Below are 18,996 nucleotides of genomic sequence, written 5' to 3'. Positions count from 1 at the left end.
AATGAAAAAATTTAAATATTAGTTATTCTCCAATTTGGCTTTTATTTACTAACCAGAGAGATAATAAACTTGTAATGTGTTTGTCATGTGGATAGGGATACATTCCAGTTTGGCTTTGAGTGTTGAAACAGATGGTTTTACTGGGAATGGTGCATATGAATATGACTTTATGTTCACACAGTGTAAATCCTAGAGATCTGTTAGTACCAATATTCTGCTTCATGAGTTCTACTTTAAGAGCAAAGGGGAAAAAGGAAGAAAATAACTTTATTTCCAATATGGGACACGATAATCTGGCACCTTTAGTTAAAAACAATAGTATACCAAGCTTTGCACCATGGCAGTATCATAGCCAATGAGGTTTATCCGAGGCGCGATTATTGCTAATTGAAAAACAATAGTATACCAAACATCCTATCATATTTCTAAATAAGTGAAGAAAGATATCAGATATTGTGATAAGATAAAATTTTATGTTGCCATTCTTCTAATAAGGTGACTAGGATTTAAACAGTTATGATTATAGAATATACACAGATTTAAATATTAATATTGGAACCTGACTATTAAAGTTTGATATGAAATAAAAACATATTCATAAACAGGTAAACATTTTTTTTCCACATTGTGGAATGATTGGCTAATGAAGGCCTATTCATACAGATGAAGACAGACTCATTTTAAACAAAGCAATTTTTCTAAATAAGGGAAATTTAGTCATGACAGCATCCTTGTCAGAGAGTTTTACTTCTTTTATAAAGTATAAGTAAAAGCAATGTAGGAGCTTTGTAATGACCTATAATTAAATTAGAATTTCTAATAGCTATTAGTAGAATTTCTGCATCCTTGGTCTTTGCTGAACCCTTTGATAAAACCCTGAACTGTTTTATCTCCATACATACACCTGTGATAAAGTTTAGTTTATGAATTAGGCACAGTAAGAGATTAAAAACAATGAACAATTACAATATGCTGCAGTAGTAAAAGTTATGTGGGTGTGGTTTCTTTCTCTCTGTCCCCCTCTCAAACTATCTTACAGTACAGTACTCACCATTCTTGTGATGATGTGAGATGATACAATGCCTATGTGATGACATGAAGTGAGGTGAATGACACAGGTGTTGTGCTGTAGTGGCTGGCTATTACTGACCTTCTGATGATGCCTCAGAAGGAGGATCGCCTGCTTTGGACTGCAGTTGACTGTAGGTCACTAAAACCGTAGACAAGGGTGGACTACTCTATGCTTCTTTCATTCAGTGATTTTAAAGTATTTCAGTTCCCTCAACATTCTTCATATGACCTTTGGGTCATATTCTTTCTTGAGATTTTACATAATCACCTTTCAAATTCTTAAAAAATTAATACCTGTCTTGCACTTTTTCTTGCACTTGTCTACTTTTTCTTGATGTTTTGTTTATCTCAAAAGTTCTTTTACCGTGCCTTTGATATTCTGCTGGATGAAAACAGTTACAAGGATGAGAAACCTGAGGCCTAGATACCTACAAATGTAACAAGGACAGCAGTGATACCTAATTTAAGTATTCCTTTCTGCCTTTCTGTATTACCTTGGTGTAAATCTTTCAACACCTAGCTTAGTTATCTTTAAGAAGTATTTAATTTTTATTTTTGACATAGCTGAAGTATAAGTTCTTTAGTTAGTCCCCTAGTTTGTGAATACTGCCATAACATAAAACTTTCATAAAGTGAAGGGAAATATAACTGAAAATCTTGTGATCCCTGTAGACTACGTATACACTATAAGATATGGAACAATACCGTGTTGAGATGTGGATTCTAGGGGGCTGGATAGACTCATTCTGTTGGTGTCTTGTCCTCACAGTCCAGCTGTGTGGCATCCATGATTTAAATTTGAATATTGGTAAAAAAGATAAATTACTACTTTAGGGACATTCAGGTGATATAGGTGATATAAATTTTAAGTTCATGGAGCTGAGGGTCAGCTTTTACACTAAATGTAAAGTGTGAATCTGGCTGAGGTATAAAGAAATAGAGACTTTTCCTCTATGTCCTTCCAGATTCTCTAGGTTGATTAGGCAATTCTCTGCCTTAGACTAAGGTTACAAAATAGAAAAAAGTCAACTACATCACATCTCAGGGTACTGTTATGTCAAGATTGATGCTCTGTTTCCTGGTCATATTCTAAACGGGGCTATGTGATCTAAAGAAAAAAGAAAGATAATCTAATGGGGTGTACCACATGTAGGAATAGGAAAAAGGGAAAAATGGGAAAATATCCCTTCCTATAAACTCTATCATAAATGTATAGAAGGTCTTTTTGGAATTTTTTAAAGCCTATTCTTTCTAAGATGGAAAGAATCAGACTCAACTCTATTAAAATTGACTGTAGTATTTTTTTTAAGTTTTTTTGTTTGTTTGCTTGTTTATTTATTTATTTATTTATTTGAGAGAGAAAATCCTAAGCAGGCTCCACGCTGTTAGCACAGAGCCCAATGCAGGGCTTGAACTCAAGAACCGCAAGATCATGACCTGAGCTGAAATCAAGAATTGGATGCTTAACCACTGAGCCACCCAGGCTCCCTGACTGTAGTATTTTTTTAAAAGTGTATGCTAGGGGCACCTGGGTGGCTCAGTCGGTTGAGCGTCCGACTTCAGCTCAGGTCACAATCTCGCGGTCCGTGAGTTCGAGCCCCGCGTCGGGCTCTGGGCTGATGGCTCAGAGCCTGGAGCCTGCTTCCGATTCTGTGTCTCCCTCTCTCTCTGCCCCTCCCCCATTCATGCTCTGTCTCTCTCTGTCTCAAAAATAAATAAACATTTAAAAAAAAAAAAAAGTGTATGCTAAGGCAAGAATGAATGGTTTGTTTTGAGATACTTTTGGAAACAAAATTAGGGATTACAAAAGAAGGAAGGTTTATGGAGTAATTACAAAATGTAAAATACTATGATATAGTGAATCTACTCATGCTCAAAAAAAAGTTATTGCCATATTTGCTAAAGATCAATGGCAATTATAATCACAATCAACATGAACAATTATATAAATATCCTTTCTCTGAACTTCCATTTTATAAAGGCTTATCTATTTTGTATTTGCTTCCAATTTTGTGATGTTTGGCATAATTCAAACAAGTCTCTCCTGAAAATACAAGGAGATACAAAAACAGCCCCTAAAACTCTTCTCTAAGGAGATACCCACATGAAATAACTAAGTAAAAATTTACTTACTTAGAGAAATATTGAGAATGAGAGGTATGATCCTATATTTTATGAGTGATAAAAAAGAAAATTGCTTTATCTTTTTCCTAACTTGTTTGTAAAACTGCCTCATTTTCTTAAGAAACTTCAATGATTTAATGTTTATTTTGTTATCTTAAATGAATGCTAGATACAAAGACAGGAACTATGGATATTTTTGTATTCTTCCCAATTTAGGGTAATTATTCTGATGACATCAAATGGTTTTAATATACAAATCTTACACTTCATTATAGAAATAACAAGTAATAGAGGAATCATAAAATGTATTACTTACCTTTCCAGAAACAATCTTTTCATAAATCTGAATTGGTTGGTCTGCAAAGAATGGGGGGTATCCAGCTGCCATTTCATAGATTAACACTCCTAATGCCCACCAATCCACTGCCTTATTGTAGCCCTAAGATAAACCAGCAGCAAATATTAGTTATTACTTAATCTACCAGAAGGGAATGAAGTCATAGATGATTTCAAAATGATCTTCAAGCATATGAAATTTGTTAAAGAGCACTTGCTGCGCGGCTATTCAGGAGAGAATAAAAAATGAACAAAATGTATCAGATCACACTTGAATTAAACAGGGAGAATTTACAGATATTGGCTATATTCCAATTATATTGGAATTGGAAATATTATTAAACCTCGTTCCTAAAATCATTAAGAATATTGTAGACAATAAATATCCCCTAATTACTTGGGATAATTTAATTGTTGCTCAACAATAGGAAGGGACTTGCTAAATTACTTTTTCAAGTCCATTCTTGGTCCATAACCTTATAAATCAGGTTTTCTAGAGCATTCATAGAAAGGCCAAAGGTTTTTAAACAAAATAGTAGATACTGGACTTCGTAGTAAACAGCAGAGTTGACTTCAAAATACTCTATATTGTTGACGTTAGGAGGGTGATTATACTGGGGCATTCTCTTCCACTTCACAGGATCTTAATGAAAGCTACAAGTTTAATTTGGAGCCTAATAAATGTAAATATTTAAGTTTACTCTAGCTATCCTACTCTCTTCTCATCTCTAAAAGGTGTACAGAAAAGATAACTAATCCTTGAAGTTTTTGTAAGAACTTTATCAAATAAAAGGAAAAAATGTAAATAAAAGTACATTGTAAACCAAAGGTACAATTCTAAAGTTATTTTTGTTTTTTTCCATACTAAACTTGCTAAAATTAAGAACTAGCAGTATTTGTAAGAAAATAAAAGTAAAATATTAACATGTTTATATAAAGTTTGTTATCAACTATGGTCGATGTCAGCTGGCACAAAAGATTATGGAAAAAAATTCAACTTGATCACAGAGAGAAATGAACTGAGTTTTTGCCAGATCTGGTCTGCCCTCAAATTACCTTCACCACTCCCCACACTCCAAAGTTTTGTCAAAATTTTAGCTTTACAAATCATTTAATTTTCAAATTATTAGCTAAAATCTAATGTAGATATTTTTTTTTCTGCTTCTGTATGTTTTTTTAAAGGGAGACTAGCGTATGATGAATAGCACTTTGTCTTGCTAATAGAAATGGGCATCAACTATGCTTTAATTCTTTTAAGTCACTAGTAATGTCATTCATTATGATATTTTTAGTATAGTGGAAGCACGTGATGTTGAGCTGGATCCTTTTACTAAGCTTTGGTTTCTATGTTGAGATTGTGTGCTAATATTTATAAAAAATATGCCAGATACTTTTAATACCCTAAGTATACAGAATTAAAACAAATCAGTAAGAAAAACTAAATTAAAATAGATAAATGGGCAAAGGACATGAACTAATAACTCATACACACAGAAAAAACCCACCAAATGTCTGTAAAGCATTAAAAAAATCTAATAATCAAAGACATGAGACTTAAAATAATGAAATACCATTTATTGCCTATTAAACCAGTAATTATTTTATTTATTTGTTTGTTTATTTAAAAGTTTATTTATTTTGAGAGAGAGAGAGCGAGCAGGGGGAAAAGAGGGAGTAGTGAGAGGGAGAGAGAGAATCCCAAGCAGGCTCCGTACCCTCAGTGCAGAGCCTGATGTGGGGCTCAAACTCATGAACCTTGAGATCATGACCTGAGCCAAAATCAAGAGTCGATGCTTAACTGACTGAGGCACCCAAGTGCCCCATTAGTAATTATTCTGAAACTACAAATGTCTAATGCTGGATACAGTGTGATGAAGTAGTAGGAGTATAAAATGTTACAATCTTTTTGGAAAGCACTTTGGCAGTATTTATTGAGAGACTTAAAAATATTCATACCCTTTGTCCCAGTAATTCTACTTCTGGGAATCTGTCCTGAAAAAATAATTTGAAATGCAGAAAAAGCTTTATGTATAAAATATTTATGTTTATCACAGTTATTTATAATAGCAAAAAAAAGAAAAAGAAAAAGGAAAAAGGAATGACTTGAATATTTAGCAATAGAAGAATGGCAAAATACTTTATGATAACATTTCAAATAAGCCATTAGAATGTTTGCGTGCTTGTTAGCATTCAAGTGAAAAAAGCTGAATACAAACTGTACATTCACTATATCTCAACTACGATAACACGCACAGAAAAATATATTGAAAAAGGCTACCTTGGGGCACCTGGGTGGCTCAGTCGGTTAAGTGTCCAACTCTTGATCTTGGGTCAAGTCATGATCTCACAGCTCATGAGTTCAAGCCCATGTGGGGCTCTGTACTGATGGTGCAGAGCCTACTTTGGATTCTGTCTCTCCTTTCTGCCCCTCCCCTGCTTGTGCTCTTTCTCAAAAAAATAAATAAACTTAAAAAAAATTACTTTAAAAAAAAAGCTACCTCTGGGTAGTGAGATTATAGGTTTTTTTGGTTGTTTCTTTTGATTTTTCTGCATTTTCCAAATTTTGTAAATGAACATCTATTACTTTTATAATATATATGCATTTTTTAAAGTTCTGGTGCTTATTCTGTCATCATTATTTGGTAGGCGTACTTACAAAAGAAATGTGTTAACAGCAATGATATTTAGGTTATAAAAGACTAAAAAGTTATAGATGATTTAAATTATAAAGTTGAGAGGAAAGCTGAATGAGATCATTTCTTTTATTCTTATTATATAGTTATTTATAGTTATTCAGGTTGTAACTATCAAGGCATGTGTGTTATCCCTTTCTCTTTCATTGTTCCTGTTTGTGCTCAGTTATTGTTAATTTTTCCTGTCTAGCTGTTTCCACCTAGGGATGGCAGTGGAACAGAGAACAGAATGGAACCATCCTTTTAGGTATGATTATAGACTTCTCTTACCATATTTTCACTGTTTTGAAAAGTAGAACAATCCTCAACAGACTATCAACAACTGTCTTTCAAAACATGGACTTTTTTTTCTTTTTATTACATCTATATGAGATGATGTATGTTAATTAAACCTATTGTGGTAATCTATCCCACAATCTATGTAAATCAAACCATTACACTGTATGCCTTCAACCTAAACAGTTAGGTCTGGCAGTTACTTCTCAGTAAGACTGGAAGAGAAAAATATGGATCTCGAGATCAGATTTATTCACATTAATTTTTTTTGAAGTATAGTTGACATACAATATCCTGTTACTTGCAGGTGTACAACATAGTGATCCAACATTTTATATACATGGTGAAATGATTACTATGACAAATCTAGTTACCATAGGCCACAATACAAAGTTATTACAATATCATTGACTATTTTCCCTATGTTCTACCATACTATTTCTCTTAGATCCAGAGTTAAAATTGAGAGGTTACTGAGTTAGTGGTAGACTGCCAGTAATTATTATTTAGTAATCAAACAGACATAAATTCATAATTTAGATTAAGTAAAAATGTAATACTAGATCAGTAAACTGTTTTTATAAAAGTCCACAGTGATGTATGCCTTATAGTTTTACTCTTACATAATGACATTATAAACATACCTTGCTAAGGATTATCTCTGGAGCCAAATATTCTGGAGTGCCACATAATGTCCAAGTTCTGCCTTTAACTCTTTTGGCAAACCCAAAGTCTGTGACCTATGAAAGAAAAAAAAAATTGTGAATATTCATTATTTCACAATAAATGTATTTGTTACACCTCAGTTCAAAGTTAAAAATCAGGGTTAAAATTAAAACCATGAAAAAAAATTAAGTCAGTGTAACTGAGACCAATCCATGCAGGCCACTATTAGTGAATGAAGGTTCACTCTGGAGAGCCTTTTCCTGACTCAAAGAAATAAACACACACAAAATGGTAAAAGTAAATGCTTTTAAAAAAAATGAAGCAATGCTAGAAGTATTTCTTGAGTCCAAGGATGTGCTCTGCCATTAGTTACGTCATTGGCAATACAAAAGTATCAACAGGAGAACCTATTGGTAAGTGTGTAAAAAGGGATGTTCTCGGTCTATTCACAGAAGTGGAAATAAAACACCCCCACCAGTTCCGTATTGGTAGCCAGGGCTCCTTTGGCTGCTGCTGTTAAGGAGCACAGACTCTGGGGACAGCTGGGTTCAAATTCTGACTACCATTTACTGCCTGTGTGATTTGCTGTGCCTTAGTTCTGTTAGCCTCAAAATGAGGGTAATAGCATACTTACGCTTTATAAGGTTATCAGGACAAAAAAAGATGATACATGTAAAACACTGGGAATGATGCCTGGCACTAAATGAGAGCTCACAAATTTAGCTATTCTATGTATTTCTGTACGTAGGAGCCTATGTTCATTCAATTCACAACTGCAGACTATGGGAGGTATAAACCGGTTCTATTCTTGATGGGATTTTTGGTCTCTGCAATAGTGGCAGAACCGTGAGCTCATTTAAGCTATTAGGAAGATTGTTAAGCTCTCCCATATGCCAGACATGATGCTAGAAATAACTGTCTCACTCAAAGAAAAAACATCCAATATTGGTAGTTGAGGTTAAATACATACAACTTTTACGTAGTAATACATTATATATAATGTGTTCAAGTCATACCTGGATATAACCTTGGTGGTCAATTAAGAGATTTTCAGGTTTTAGATCTCTGTAGATGAGGTCTAGTGAATGGAGGTACTCGAATGTTAGCACTATCTGAGCTGCATAGAACCGTGCATGGGGTTCACTGCAAAGAAAAAGAAAACACTGATTTTCTGTAAAATGGGTTAACGCATGGTAATTAGATTATGGAAAAAATTAATATAGGGTAGAAATATTTTGGAAGCAAATTTTTTTTTCTTTTAAACATTTAAGAATCTTGTTAGTTTCTGAATATCTACTAAACCTCTGAACTATCTTCAGATAATACTACTTTAATATGCTTTATGGGGCAGCATACATTGAAGAAAAATATAACTCTAAAACAGTCATCTTATTTTAAATTCTTAGCGGCCATATTAGAGGCTATTGATACCTTTATAATTATGTCTCACTTTGAGAATGATTGAAAAGCAAACATGTCAATGCATGGTCTATCAGGCCATTGTTACTGTTGATAAGCTCCATGTATCTGTCTCATAAATTTCAAGTGCTTAAAGAATTTCACTACACAGAAGTTGTTTAACTGCATTAATCTGAAGACTGATGCCATTTGACCCAGACTATTCCTATTACAAAAACAATATATTCTCATTATTAAAAAAGCATAAAAAATATAGATGGAGGATAAAGAGCTCCCGTAATCCTATCCAGAAAGCATAGATACAATCATGGTGTCTGAATTTCCAAATCTTCTACTATGCATGTTTATACAGATATATAAACACAGGGGTAATCTGTATGTTTGTGTAAACACGTACAGTTCTTGTATGCACAGATTAGATCAATTGACAGATCAGTGTCATGTTTATGCCACATTCAGAGCATTACTCCAAAGGATGTACTGATTTTCTAATTTGAGTTTCTATTTCATCTTGTAGTGTATACAATGAATTCTGCTAACTGGCCTGATACACTGCAATGACTTTCAGATTTATGTCCTCAATGAATAACATGAACTATGAATAGAACTTCCCTCAAGATGGCTGGCATGAATTTGATCTCATAGCACCAGAAATAGAAATTCCAAAAAAGATTATATATGCTGCTCCTTTTGCTTGTCACTCTATTTCCTAGGTTCTAGCCTAATACATATCAGGTGCTCAGTAAATATTTGTTGAATAAATGAATATGTAAAGAAATAAACTTTGGGGGAGAATATTTTATAATACCATTACAGTTTCAGCCCCATCTCAACACCATAAATTCTGTACCATAGATTGTATGACAAGAAACAGGGGAACATTTTAAGGGGAGACTGGAAGAATCATCCTGGTCATTGAAATATCCCTAACTTTGGAAACATTTGACCTGGAAGGCCCCTCCAATTTTCTCCATGCATCTATAAATACAAGATGCACTTAGCATCTTATAAATAGATATAAATTTATCATCACAAATATAAGATGTACTAAGCATTTTATATTTACTTCCACACACTGATATTTGATTGGAGGAACACAAACATTACATAGATCTGTGATCCAATTGTTGAAAGATGAAAGCAAAATATTCTATTGGAAGACTTCATGCTGAAGCAGCTTTAAGTCTAGACAGTTGCTATTTAAGTAGAGAATCATAATGACTGCCCTGATTCTGATTAAAGCCATGCTCAATAATAACTCAATATTCTTCTTGTCTTAAAGTTCTTAGGATAGAAGTTAACAACTTGTCAAGTGTACGTGTAGTATGAGTGAAAAGTTAGAAAAGACAGTGTGTCTCAATAGTGAATTATTGCAATCAACTCGCTTTCCTCCTAGTACCAAGTCAAGTATTAAAGAAATAGGAGTGTGGGTAGTTGCAAAGGAAAGAAGTTAGTAATGATAGAGAATGGACAAAATATTTTTTGAAGATAGGTTTAGGTGTAATGCTTCAGTGTAAAACGTTGAATTATCAAGGGCAATCTGAGGATGCTGGGCCTGCATGGACAAGGGTAGTAGAAGAGAGGACAACAGGAGGTAAAAGGAAATCATTCAAGATAAACAGAAGTTGCTTTGCATCAGCACAGTGCCTGACACGTTTTAGGTGCCTTACCATATCAGCTCAATAAGTGAATTTTGGCTTAGGCTTCAGGTAACTAAAATAACTCTAATGTTGGCCCATAACTGAATACGATCTTGTGATAATCTGAGTCTATCATCATCTCTTTCTGAATCGGATTATCATCATCAGCCAGTTTGCACTCCTGTACATGCTTTCATCATACCAGCTCATAATGTGCTAAATGAAGCTGGACATGCATTCTTTCAGTGATTACTAATGAACAGTAGTAGCTTACAAATTATTACACAGAGGTAAAGTTAACAGAATTTATAACCTGTTTTAAAAAAATTTTTTAACGTTTATTTATTTTTGAGACAGAGAGAGAGCATGAATGGGGGAGGGGCAGAGAGAGAGGGAGACACAGAATCCGAAGCAGGCTCCAGGCTCTGAGCCATCAGCCCAGAGCCTGACGTGGGGCTCGAACTCACGGACCACGAGATCGTGACCTGAGTTGAAGTCGGACGCTTAACCGACTGAGCCACCCAGGAGCCCCAATATAACCTGTTTTAAAAACTGTGTGGCCTTGTTAGCAATAACCTAATAAGGTACAAACTCTTTTTTTTTTAAATGTTTATTATTTATTTTTGAGAGAGAGAGAGAGAGAGAGAGAGAAGCGGGGGAGGGGCAGGGAGAGAGGGAGACACAGAATCTGAAGCAGGCTTCAGGTTCCAAGCTGTCAGCACAGAGCCCAACACTGGGCTTGAACTCACCAACCATGAGATCATGACCTGAGCCGAAGCTAGACGCTTAACCAACTGCCACCCAGGCGCCCCAAGGTACAAACTCTTTTAAAATTACGTATATATTTTTAAAATTCAACAAAAACTTTAAGGAGAATTAAATTTGTGCAAAATGAACTTCTTAATCACATCACTATGATGCCATTATTATCTTTTCCATTTATTCCTTTCTTCATCTTTACACAAACCTATTCCCCAGAGTTGTAGTATTAAAATTTGTTCAGTAAGTACTAGTATGTTTAAATTCAATTTTTGCATCTTCTGAAAATCCTCCAAATAATGGATCTTCACAATATCTACCAATGGTAGAATATTTACATTGCTATCATGGTGCTTTTATTTGATTTTTAAAACTCAGTAGGGTGTGGCCTCTTATGAATGTTTCCATGTAATTTTTCATATAGCTAACATATTACTACATGAAATGAAATAAATTTTTAGCATTGACAATAACTTAAAAAAGATTTGAGGAGGATAAAGTATTAGTTACCTGAACCTTCCAATTCTTCTTAGATGTGAAAACATTTCACCCCCAGGGACATATTCCATAACCATGTATAAATTAGAATTATCCTATGAACAAATAAAAAGGATAAGTAAATCAAAATTATGAAACGAGATTATTTCAAGGAAATATTTAAAGATGATACCATGTTCAATTAGAAAAAGACAAATTAAAAAACCCAAGAGATTACTAACATTGGGGAAGAGAGAATAAATGGAAGATGCTCTAATTTTTCTTCAGTGGGGAATTCATTCCCCACCCCCAGCCCAAGTATTCTTGCCACAAATTAGTCTGGGATATTTGCTGTTCCTGTTCTTGCAGGGAACCCTAACTTTTGAACAATTAAACACTGCAGCCGTGACTTAACACTATAGTGGATGCAAAGGAATAACAGTTAAAACAACAATTTGAAAAAGTAAGAATGTGTACATTTTATGTACTAAATTACGTCAGAGAGATGAATGATTTTTAATATCATCCTAAACATACAGGTGTTCATCTGATTTAAAGAATAAAGGAGGAAAAGGGAAAAGGTTAAAATGTTTCATATGAATTAAGACTACGAGATGCCAAGTGTCATTCTAAAGAGTTGAAAAGCTATCAACTTAAAGAATAAATCTTGTTCAACTTTATGAGAACATTGAGGGAGGGCCAAAGACTGTTCTGCCTTACATAAACGGAAAGACTAGAACACAAATTACTAAGGAAAAGAGGATGGTAAGACTGTGTCAGAAAAGGTTCAACAGAAAAGGAAGTTAGGTGGGCGTATTCATTTGCAAGATTGTAAGAACTGCTTAATAAGATATTACTATGGATTTTGATAAATGGAAATATTTGAATTTATAATAGCATCTCATGAAAAATTACACATTACCTTTAAAATTTTCCCTAGGGAAAGCCAAAACCTTTTCAAATATTAACATAAGTTTATAAACATAAAATCTAAATATATTACTTTTTTATTTATTCATATTCTCCACGTTTGTCATATGGCTTAGAATCCTATCACAGTTTCATATTTTAAAAAATATGTGAGGGTAAAATTATTTTATTTGAATATTGTAAAATCTACCTTAAAAGAATACTCCAGTCGAACAAGAAAAGGAAAATTCACCGCCTGTAATATTCTTTTCTCATTCAAAGTATGCTCTATTTGCTTCAGTTTAACAACCTGTAATTGAGAGATAAATATATTTAATGTACTTGAACAGAATTTAAAATTTACTATAATTTTAAAAGAATAAAACATAAATAAAATGCTTACCATATAATGAGCTTGGATAAGCAAAATCACTAAGTTGGATAAGGGTATGATAATAACCAATAACTAGGTTTTTATCAGATTCAAATGAAACACCTAGCAGAGGATTTAAAATTTGGTCTTAAGAAGGGCAACTATGATTTTCAGTCAAGAAGCAAGAGCTAAGAAGTAGTACATTACTTAAAAGAAATAATACATAACTTAAAAGAAATTAGTATGTGAAAATACTCAGCTCCTAATTAGTTACAGTCACAAATCACTGCAATAGGTAGGTATTGATTTTAAATCTTCAGAAGATCAGCAAGGAAATTAAGAATTGAAGAAAAGCCAATAATTGAAAAACACTTTCAATTCAAACTGGGTAAAAATGAACAATCTGTTCATTTCCTAATACCTGAATAAATAGAAGATTAAATTCTAAAAAATCAATTTGTGCAGCCACAGGAGAGGACACACAAAATATGGGCAAAAGACCAACTATATCTTTATAGCAAATAGGTTATTTAGGATTAATCAAGCTTCTGGATTGTCTACTCAATCAAATACATAGCAGCAGGGGAAAGTGACTTATTTTGACTTCACAAAGACTGTGCTTCTATCCCACATGTGATTCTATTTTTAATTTAAGAAAAGGTGACCTTAGGGAGATATAAATACTTGTCTGGTGTATGTATAAGTCATGAGCAGCTGGCAGTCTTTCTTGCTAGAAGCTTACCATCAGTGTGGGGCAGTCACCGAATTCAAGAAGTTGAACATAGGCAAACTAAGTTACCATCCAGTTATTAGTATATACAACTATAGTATAAAAATAGTAGTGAGCAAAGAATACTTGACTGAGAGTCAAAAGATCTGTATTCTAATCTAGGCCTTCTCATCCAGCAGTTTTGTGGCTTTTGGAGATGTTATTTCAACTCTTAGGATCTCAGGTTTGTTTTTGTTTTGTTTGTTTTTGATGTAGTATGAAGTGGTTGGACCATTGCTGTCTAAATTCTAACTAGTTACAGAACTGATTAGTCCATACTTATCATAACAAATTATGTAACATTAGCTCGAGAATTACTATTGCTTTGTATTTACTTTTAAAAAAATAGGCTTTTTAAAAAAAAATTTTTTTTTAACGTTTATTTATTTTTGAGAGAGAGAGAGAGACAGAGCATGAACGGGGGAGGGGCAGAGATAGAGGGAGACACAGAATCTGAAGGAGGCTCCAGACTCTGAGCTGTCAGTGCAGAGCCTGATGCGGGGCTCGGAACCCACGAACTGTGAGATCATGACCTGAGCCGAAGTCGGACGCTTAACCGACTGAGCCACCCAGGCGCCCCGAGGTTTTTTTTTTTTTTAAAGCAGTTTCAGGTTCACGGTAGAATTGGGCAGAAGATACAGAGATTTTCCATATTCCTCCTATCCCCACACACGCATAGCTTCCCCCACTAGCAACATCTTCCCAACCCCACCCCCTTCACACAGGTGTGTGGTATATTTGTTACAAGTGATGAACCTACATTGACACATTTTTTTTTTTTTTTTTTACACTGGCATCTTTATCACCCAGTGTCCATAGTTTACACTAGGGTTTACTTGTACTGCCCTAAAATTTCTGTGTTCCACTTATTCATCCCCTTTCTCCCTACTAATCCCAGGCAATCACTGATCTTTTTACTGTCTCCATAGTTTTGTCTTTTCCAAAATGTCATATAGTTGGAATCATACAGTATACAGCCTTTTCAGATTGGCTTCTTCACTTAATAATATGCATTTAAAGTTCTTCATGTCTTTTCATGGCTTGATAGCTCATTTCTTTTGAGCGTTGAATAGCAGAAGGTACATCCATTGTCTAGATGTACCACCTTGTTTACTTTTGTATATTATGATCTAGCAGATTTTTAGTTAGGTATTGACAATGCACTTCCTTTGAAATAAGCAATAAAAATTGCAGTAGAGAGGCTTTCTGCATTATAGCCCTAAGCCAACCATGTGTATGTAGGGCATAACAATTAAAAATAGAAATGAATCCATGATATATGAAGTGGCAAAGCATAAGTGCTTAGTTAATTTTTAAGTTAATTTAAAAATTAACTAATTAAAATCTAATTTACTTTTAAGTGTGTGTATTACTACATATGAAGCCTAATAATGCAATCAAGACAAAGACAAGAAAATGTCTGCCTTAATGCTGCATAAAATCTATTTGCAAGTATGGTGTATGAATATGTGAATATTAATAGGTGAATAATTGCCAAATGAGAGTTATGGGTTGTAAGTATTTAGACAAGAAAATGTTTATGTTAGGCCTAGTACATCATCTTTTTAAGTTCCAGACTATTCATCTATAAAACACGGATAATAATACCTACTTTAAAAGTGGCTCTGTGAATGCATGTGAAGTGATTAACATGGTGCCTGGCACAAAGTGAAAGCTCAAAAGATGCCAATTGTTATTATAGCCTATTAAAAAGGGTAGGAGTTCAGCAGGGCCTTATAGATGAATAGATGACAAAGGTTAGGAAAAGACAGAGGAAACAGCACGGGGTTAATATCCAGAACCATTACCCGAAGGGGTAAATACACAAAGGTAAGTGTGAGTGCTAGTTTCATTTGACAATAGCTTAGGACAATGCTTCTCAAGATTTGGTAGTGAAATATCACTAAATGGCAGAGAAAAGTTAATAAGTAACCCTGGGGGTTTAGTCCATGTTCTACTTTCAAAATACATATAAAATTTATATTTACTTCTTAATATTTGTTGGCTTAAATATGTATATTTAAAAGCATTTATAAATGATTACTTATCAGCTGATTTATTTTTTTCACCAAACACTTGAGGAGTTATTAATAAGGAAGATGGGGTATCTGTCATCACATGCTCCCCTATCCCACCCAGCATGGCACTGTATACTTCTGAGGGTCAAGTTTCAATGAGAGAAGTAGCGAATAGACGACATATAGGGGAAGAGTGTGAAATAAGACTATGGTAGAATATGGAAGAAAGTTATGAAGGGCTGGAAGTAGACTGCAGGGTTCTGTTTTTATTTAATAAATATTAGGAAGATTTTTGATTGAGTAAATAAAATTATATGATACGGTGGGGCACCTGGGTGGCTCAGTCGGTTAGGCATCCAACTTCAGCTCAAGTCATGATCTCACGGTTCGTGGGTTCGAGCCCCACATCAGGCTCTGAGCCCTGACAGCTCGGAGCCTGGAGCCTGCCTTGGATTCTGTGTCTCCCTCTCTCTTTGCCCCTCCCCTGGCTCGCACTCTGTCTCTCTCTCCCTCAAAATAAATAAACATTAACATTTTTTTAAAAAGTTATATGATATGGTAGGAAAACTTTTCTGGCAGTGAGGAAGGTGAATTAATAGAAGGTGAAAAGCCTGGGGTTGAGGAAATTAAGATGTTATTGTGAAAGCCCAGGTAATGTTAATGAGGGACCAAACTAGGTAGTGGTACTTTAGGGATAACAAATACATTTTAAAGGAAAAATAAATAAGGAGTATAGGCACAAAGATCAGACAACCCTAATCAAATTCTTGGTTTATCTTACTAGCCTGTTTGATTTTGGAAAACTTACTTAAATAGAAGGGTCACTGGCTTAAAAGGGAGATTAATATCACACAAGCTGTGGAGATTCATTGATACAGTAAATATAAAGTACCTAGCAATGCTTGACACAATGTATAGAATGAAGAAATATGATTTTCCTTAATTCCTGCACTGATTTCCTTCCCCTCAACCCTTAAGATAGGAACAGCCAAAACTGAAAGGTTTGTGACATCATTAACAGAAAAAGTGACTATAGAGTATTATTTTATTACTCATCTTTGTCAAATTCAAATAAATAAACTTGGAAACATTCAGAGTATAAAATCTTTGTCTTAATTATGAATAAATCTAGAACACTGCCATAGCAGAAATAACTTAGAGTGGCAGCTATTCTTCTGCTATGATTTACCCATGAGGTAACTTTCTCAGTAATTTACTTAACAAGTCACCATCTTGCCAAAAAAAAAAAAAAAAGTTATTAAGAACTTATTCCCTAAATACTTTAAACATAAAAATGGCACATTATGTAATCCTTGTCATACATTATGACTAAAGCATATTCTATTAATTCCTTAAGAAAGATAACAAAATATTAGGGGCTATCCAGACACTAACATTTTAACGACAGGTTTAATAAAAAATATTTGATTCAAATAAAAAATTTGAAGCATTTTGTTGTTATGCTGCCAACATGAGTGTACAAATCACCTGCTCTGAGGCCCAATGACCTCATCTAGAAAACAGAACATGAACTAGCTGGTTTCTAAGAGCTCCATGCTCAGATTGTACAAATTAGGGGTGGAGAGTTCAAGGATGAGTCGAAGCTTGGATAAGAGTTCAGAGGGAGGGTGCAGAACATGAAAATAAGAAGAGGGGATAGTCCAGAGATCGAGTGTAACAATCTTTAAAGAGTAGACAGAAGGATAAAATAATAGGAAAAGGCACATTAAAGAAGAGCCCAAAAAGGCAGGAGCATAATTTAAAGAACAAGGGGTTACAGAAGGCAAGGGACAAGGGTTCTAAAACAAGTCCTGTGCTGGGAAAACTGGACAGCGACATGCAGAAAAATGAACCTGGACTACTTTCTTACATGATACACAAAAATAAAACTCAAAATGGATGAAAGACCTAAATGTAAGAAAGGAAGCCATCAAAATCCTCGTGGAGAAAGCAGGCAAAAACCACTTTGACCGTGGCAGCAACTTCTTATTCAACATGTCTCTGGTGGCAAGGGAAACAAAAGCAAAAATCAACTATTGGGACCTCATTAAAATAAAAAGATCCTGCACGGCGAAGGAAACAATCAGCAAAACTAAAAGGCAACTGACAGAATCAGAGAAGATATTTGCAAATGACATATCAGATAAAGGGTTAGTATCCAAAATCTATAAAGAACTTGTCAAACTCAACACCCAAAAAACAAATAATCCAGTGAAGAAATGGGCAAAAGATGTGAATAGACACTTCTCCAAAGAAGACATCTAGATGGCCAACCGACACATGAAAAAATGCTCAACATCAGTCATCATCAGGAAATACAAATCAAAACCACAATGAGATACCACCTCACACCTGTCAGAATGGCTAACATGAACAACTGAGGCAACAACAGAAGTTGGCAATGGTGTGGAGAAAGAGGATCTATTTTGCACTGCTGGTTGGAATGCAAACTGGTGCAGCCACTCTGGAAAACAGTATGGAGGTTCGTCAAAAAATTAAAAATAGAACTACCCTACAGCCTAGCAATTGCACTACTAGGTATTTATACAAAGGATACAGGTGTGTTGTTTCATCGGAACACATGCACCCTGATGTTTATAGCAGCACTATCAATAACAGCCAAAGTATGGAAAGAGCCCAAATGTCCATTGGTGGATCGATAGATGAATGGATAAAGATGATGTGGCGTGTGTGTGTGTGTGTGTGTGTGTGTGTGTGTGTGTGTGTGTGTGTATAATGGAGTATTACTCGGCAATCAAAAAGAATGAAATCTTGCCATTTGCAACTATGTGGATGGAACTAGAGGGTATTATGCTAAGTGAAATTAGTCAGTGAAAGACAAATTTTATATGACTTCACTCATATGAGGACTTTAAGACACAGAACAGATGAACATAAGGGAAGGGAAGCAAAAATAATATAAAAACAGGGAGGGGGACAAAAACAAAAGAGACTCTTAAATATGGAGAACAATCAGAGGGTTGCTAGAGAGGTTGCGGGAGGGGGGATGGGCTAAATGGGTAAGGGGCATTAAGGAATCTACTCCTGAAATCATTGTTGCACTATATATGAACTAACTTGGATGTAAATTAAAAAACAAACAAACAAACAAAACACGTCATATAAGATGAGCAAAAAGAGCCCCCTGGTCTTGTTGATTAGGCCACTGGATTGGTGACCCTCAGTAAAGCCGTTTCAGTGGAGTAGCAAAAGGTAGGAGATAAAACAAGGAAACAGCTAAATTGTTGTAAGTTAAAGAATTAATAGGAAGTGATTAAACTATTTTTTCAGGAAGCATGGTTACCAAAGTTACATGATACAGGGCAGTAGACAAAGATGTACAATTAAATGTATTTGTAAACATGTACATGTGTATTTAATTTTAGAAAGACTTAAGTCATTACTCCTTTTCATGTTAGAGGCTAGATTTGTTTTTTTGTTTTAAATCAGAGTTTGGACTGGAACT

General features: G+C 34.6%; 1 protein-coding gene and 1 pseudogene across 3 annotated transcripts in view; one reads left to right on the top strand and one right to left on the bottom strand.

Annotated features, from left to right (window-relative positions):
* The window catches only part of PRKACB (protein kinase cAMP-activated catalytic subunit beta), a 126,360-nt gene that overhangs the window by 15,455 nt on the left and 91,909 nt on the right, over positions 1-18,996 (bottom strand). For all 3 annotated transcript variants that reach the window (XM_042952403.1, XM_042952402.1, XM_042952404.1), the window contains 5 exons: positions 12,582-12,680; positions 11,495-11,577; positions 8,183-8,309; positions 7,145-7,240; positions 3,512-3,634 (listed from right to left, as the gene is read on the bottom strand). In XM_042952403.1, coding sequence (XP_042808337.1) covers positions 3,512-3,634; positions 7,145-7,240; positions 8,183-8,309; positions 11,495-11,577; positions 12,582-12,680 — 528 coding nt within the window. The remainder of the gene's footprint in view (positions 1-3,511; positions 3,635-7,144; positions 7,241-8,182; positions 8,310-11,494; positions 11,578-12,581; positions 12,681-18,996) is intronic.
* LOC122228884 lies at positions 327-475 on the top strand (annotated as a pseudogene).

The sequence above is a fragment of the Panthera leo genome, chromosome C1 (genome assembly GCF_018350215.1).
Source record: "Panthera leo isolate Ple1 chromosome C1, P.leo_Ple1_pat1.1, whole genome shotgun sequence".
Taxonomy (NCBI): domain Eukaryota; kingdom Metazoa; phylum Chordata; class Mammalia; order Carnivora; family Felidae; genus Panthera; species Panthera leo.
The sequence above is the reverse complement of the archived record's forward strand: the minus strand, read 5'-3'. Positions and strand labels throughout refer to the sequence as shown.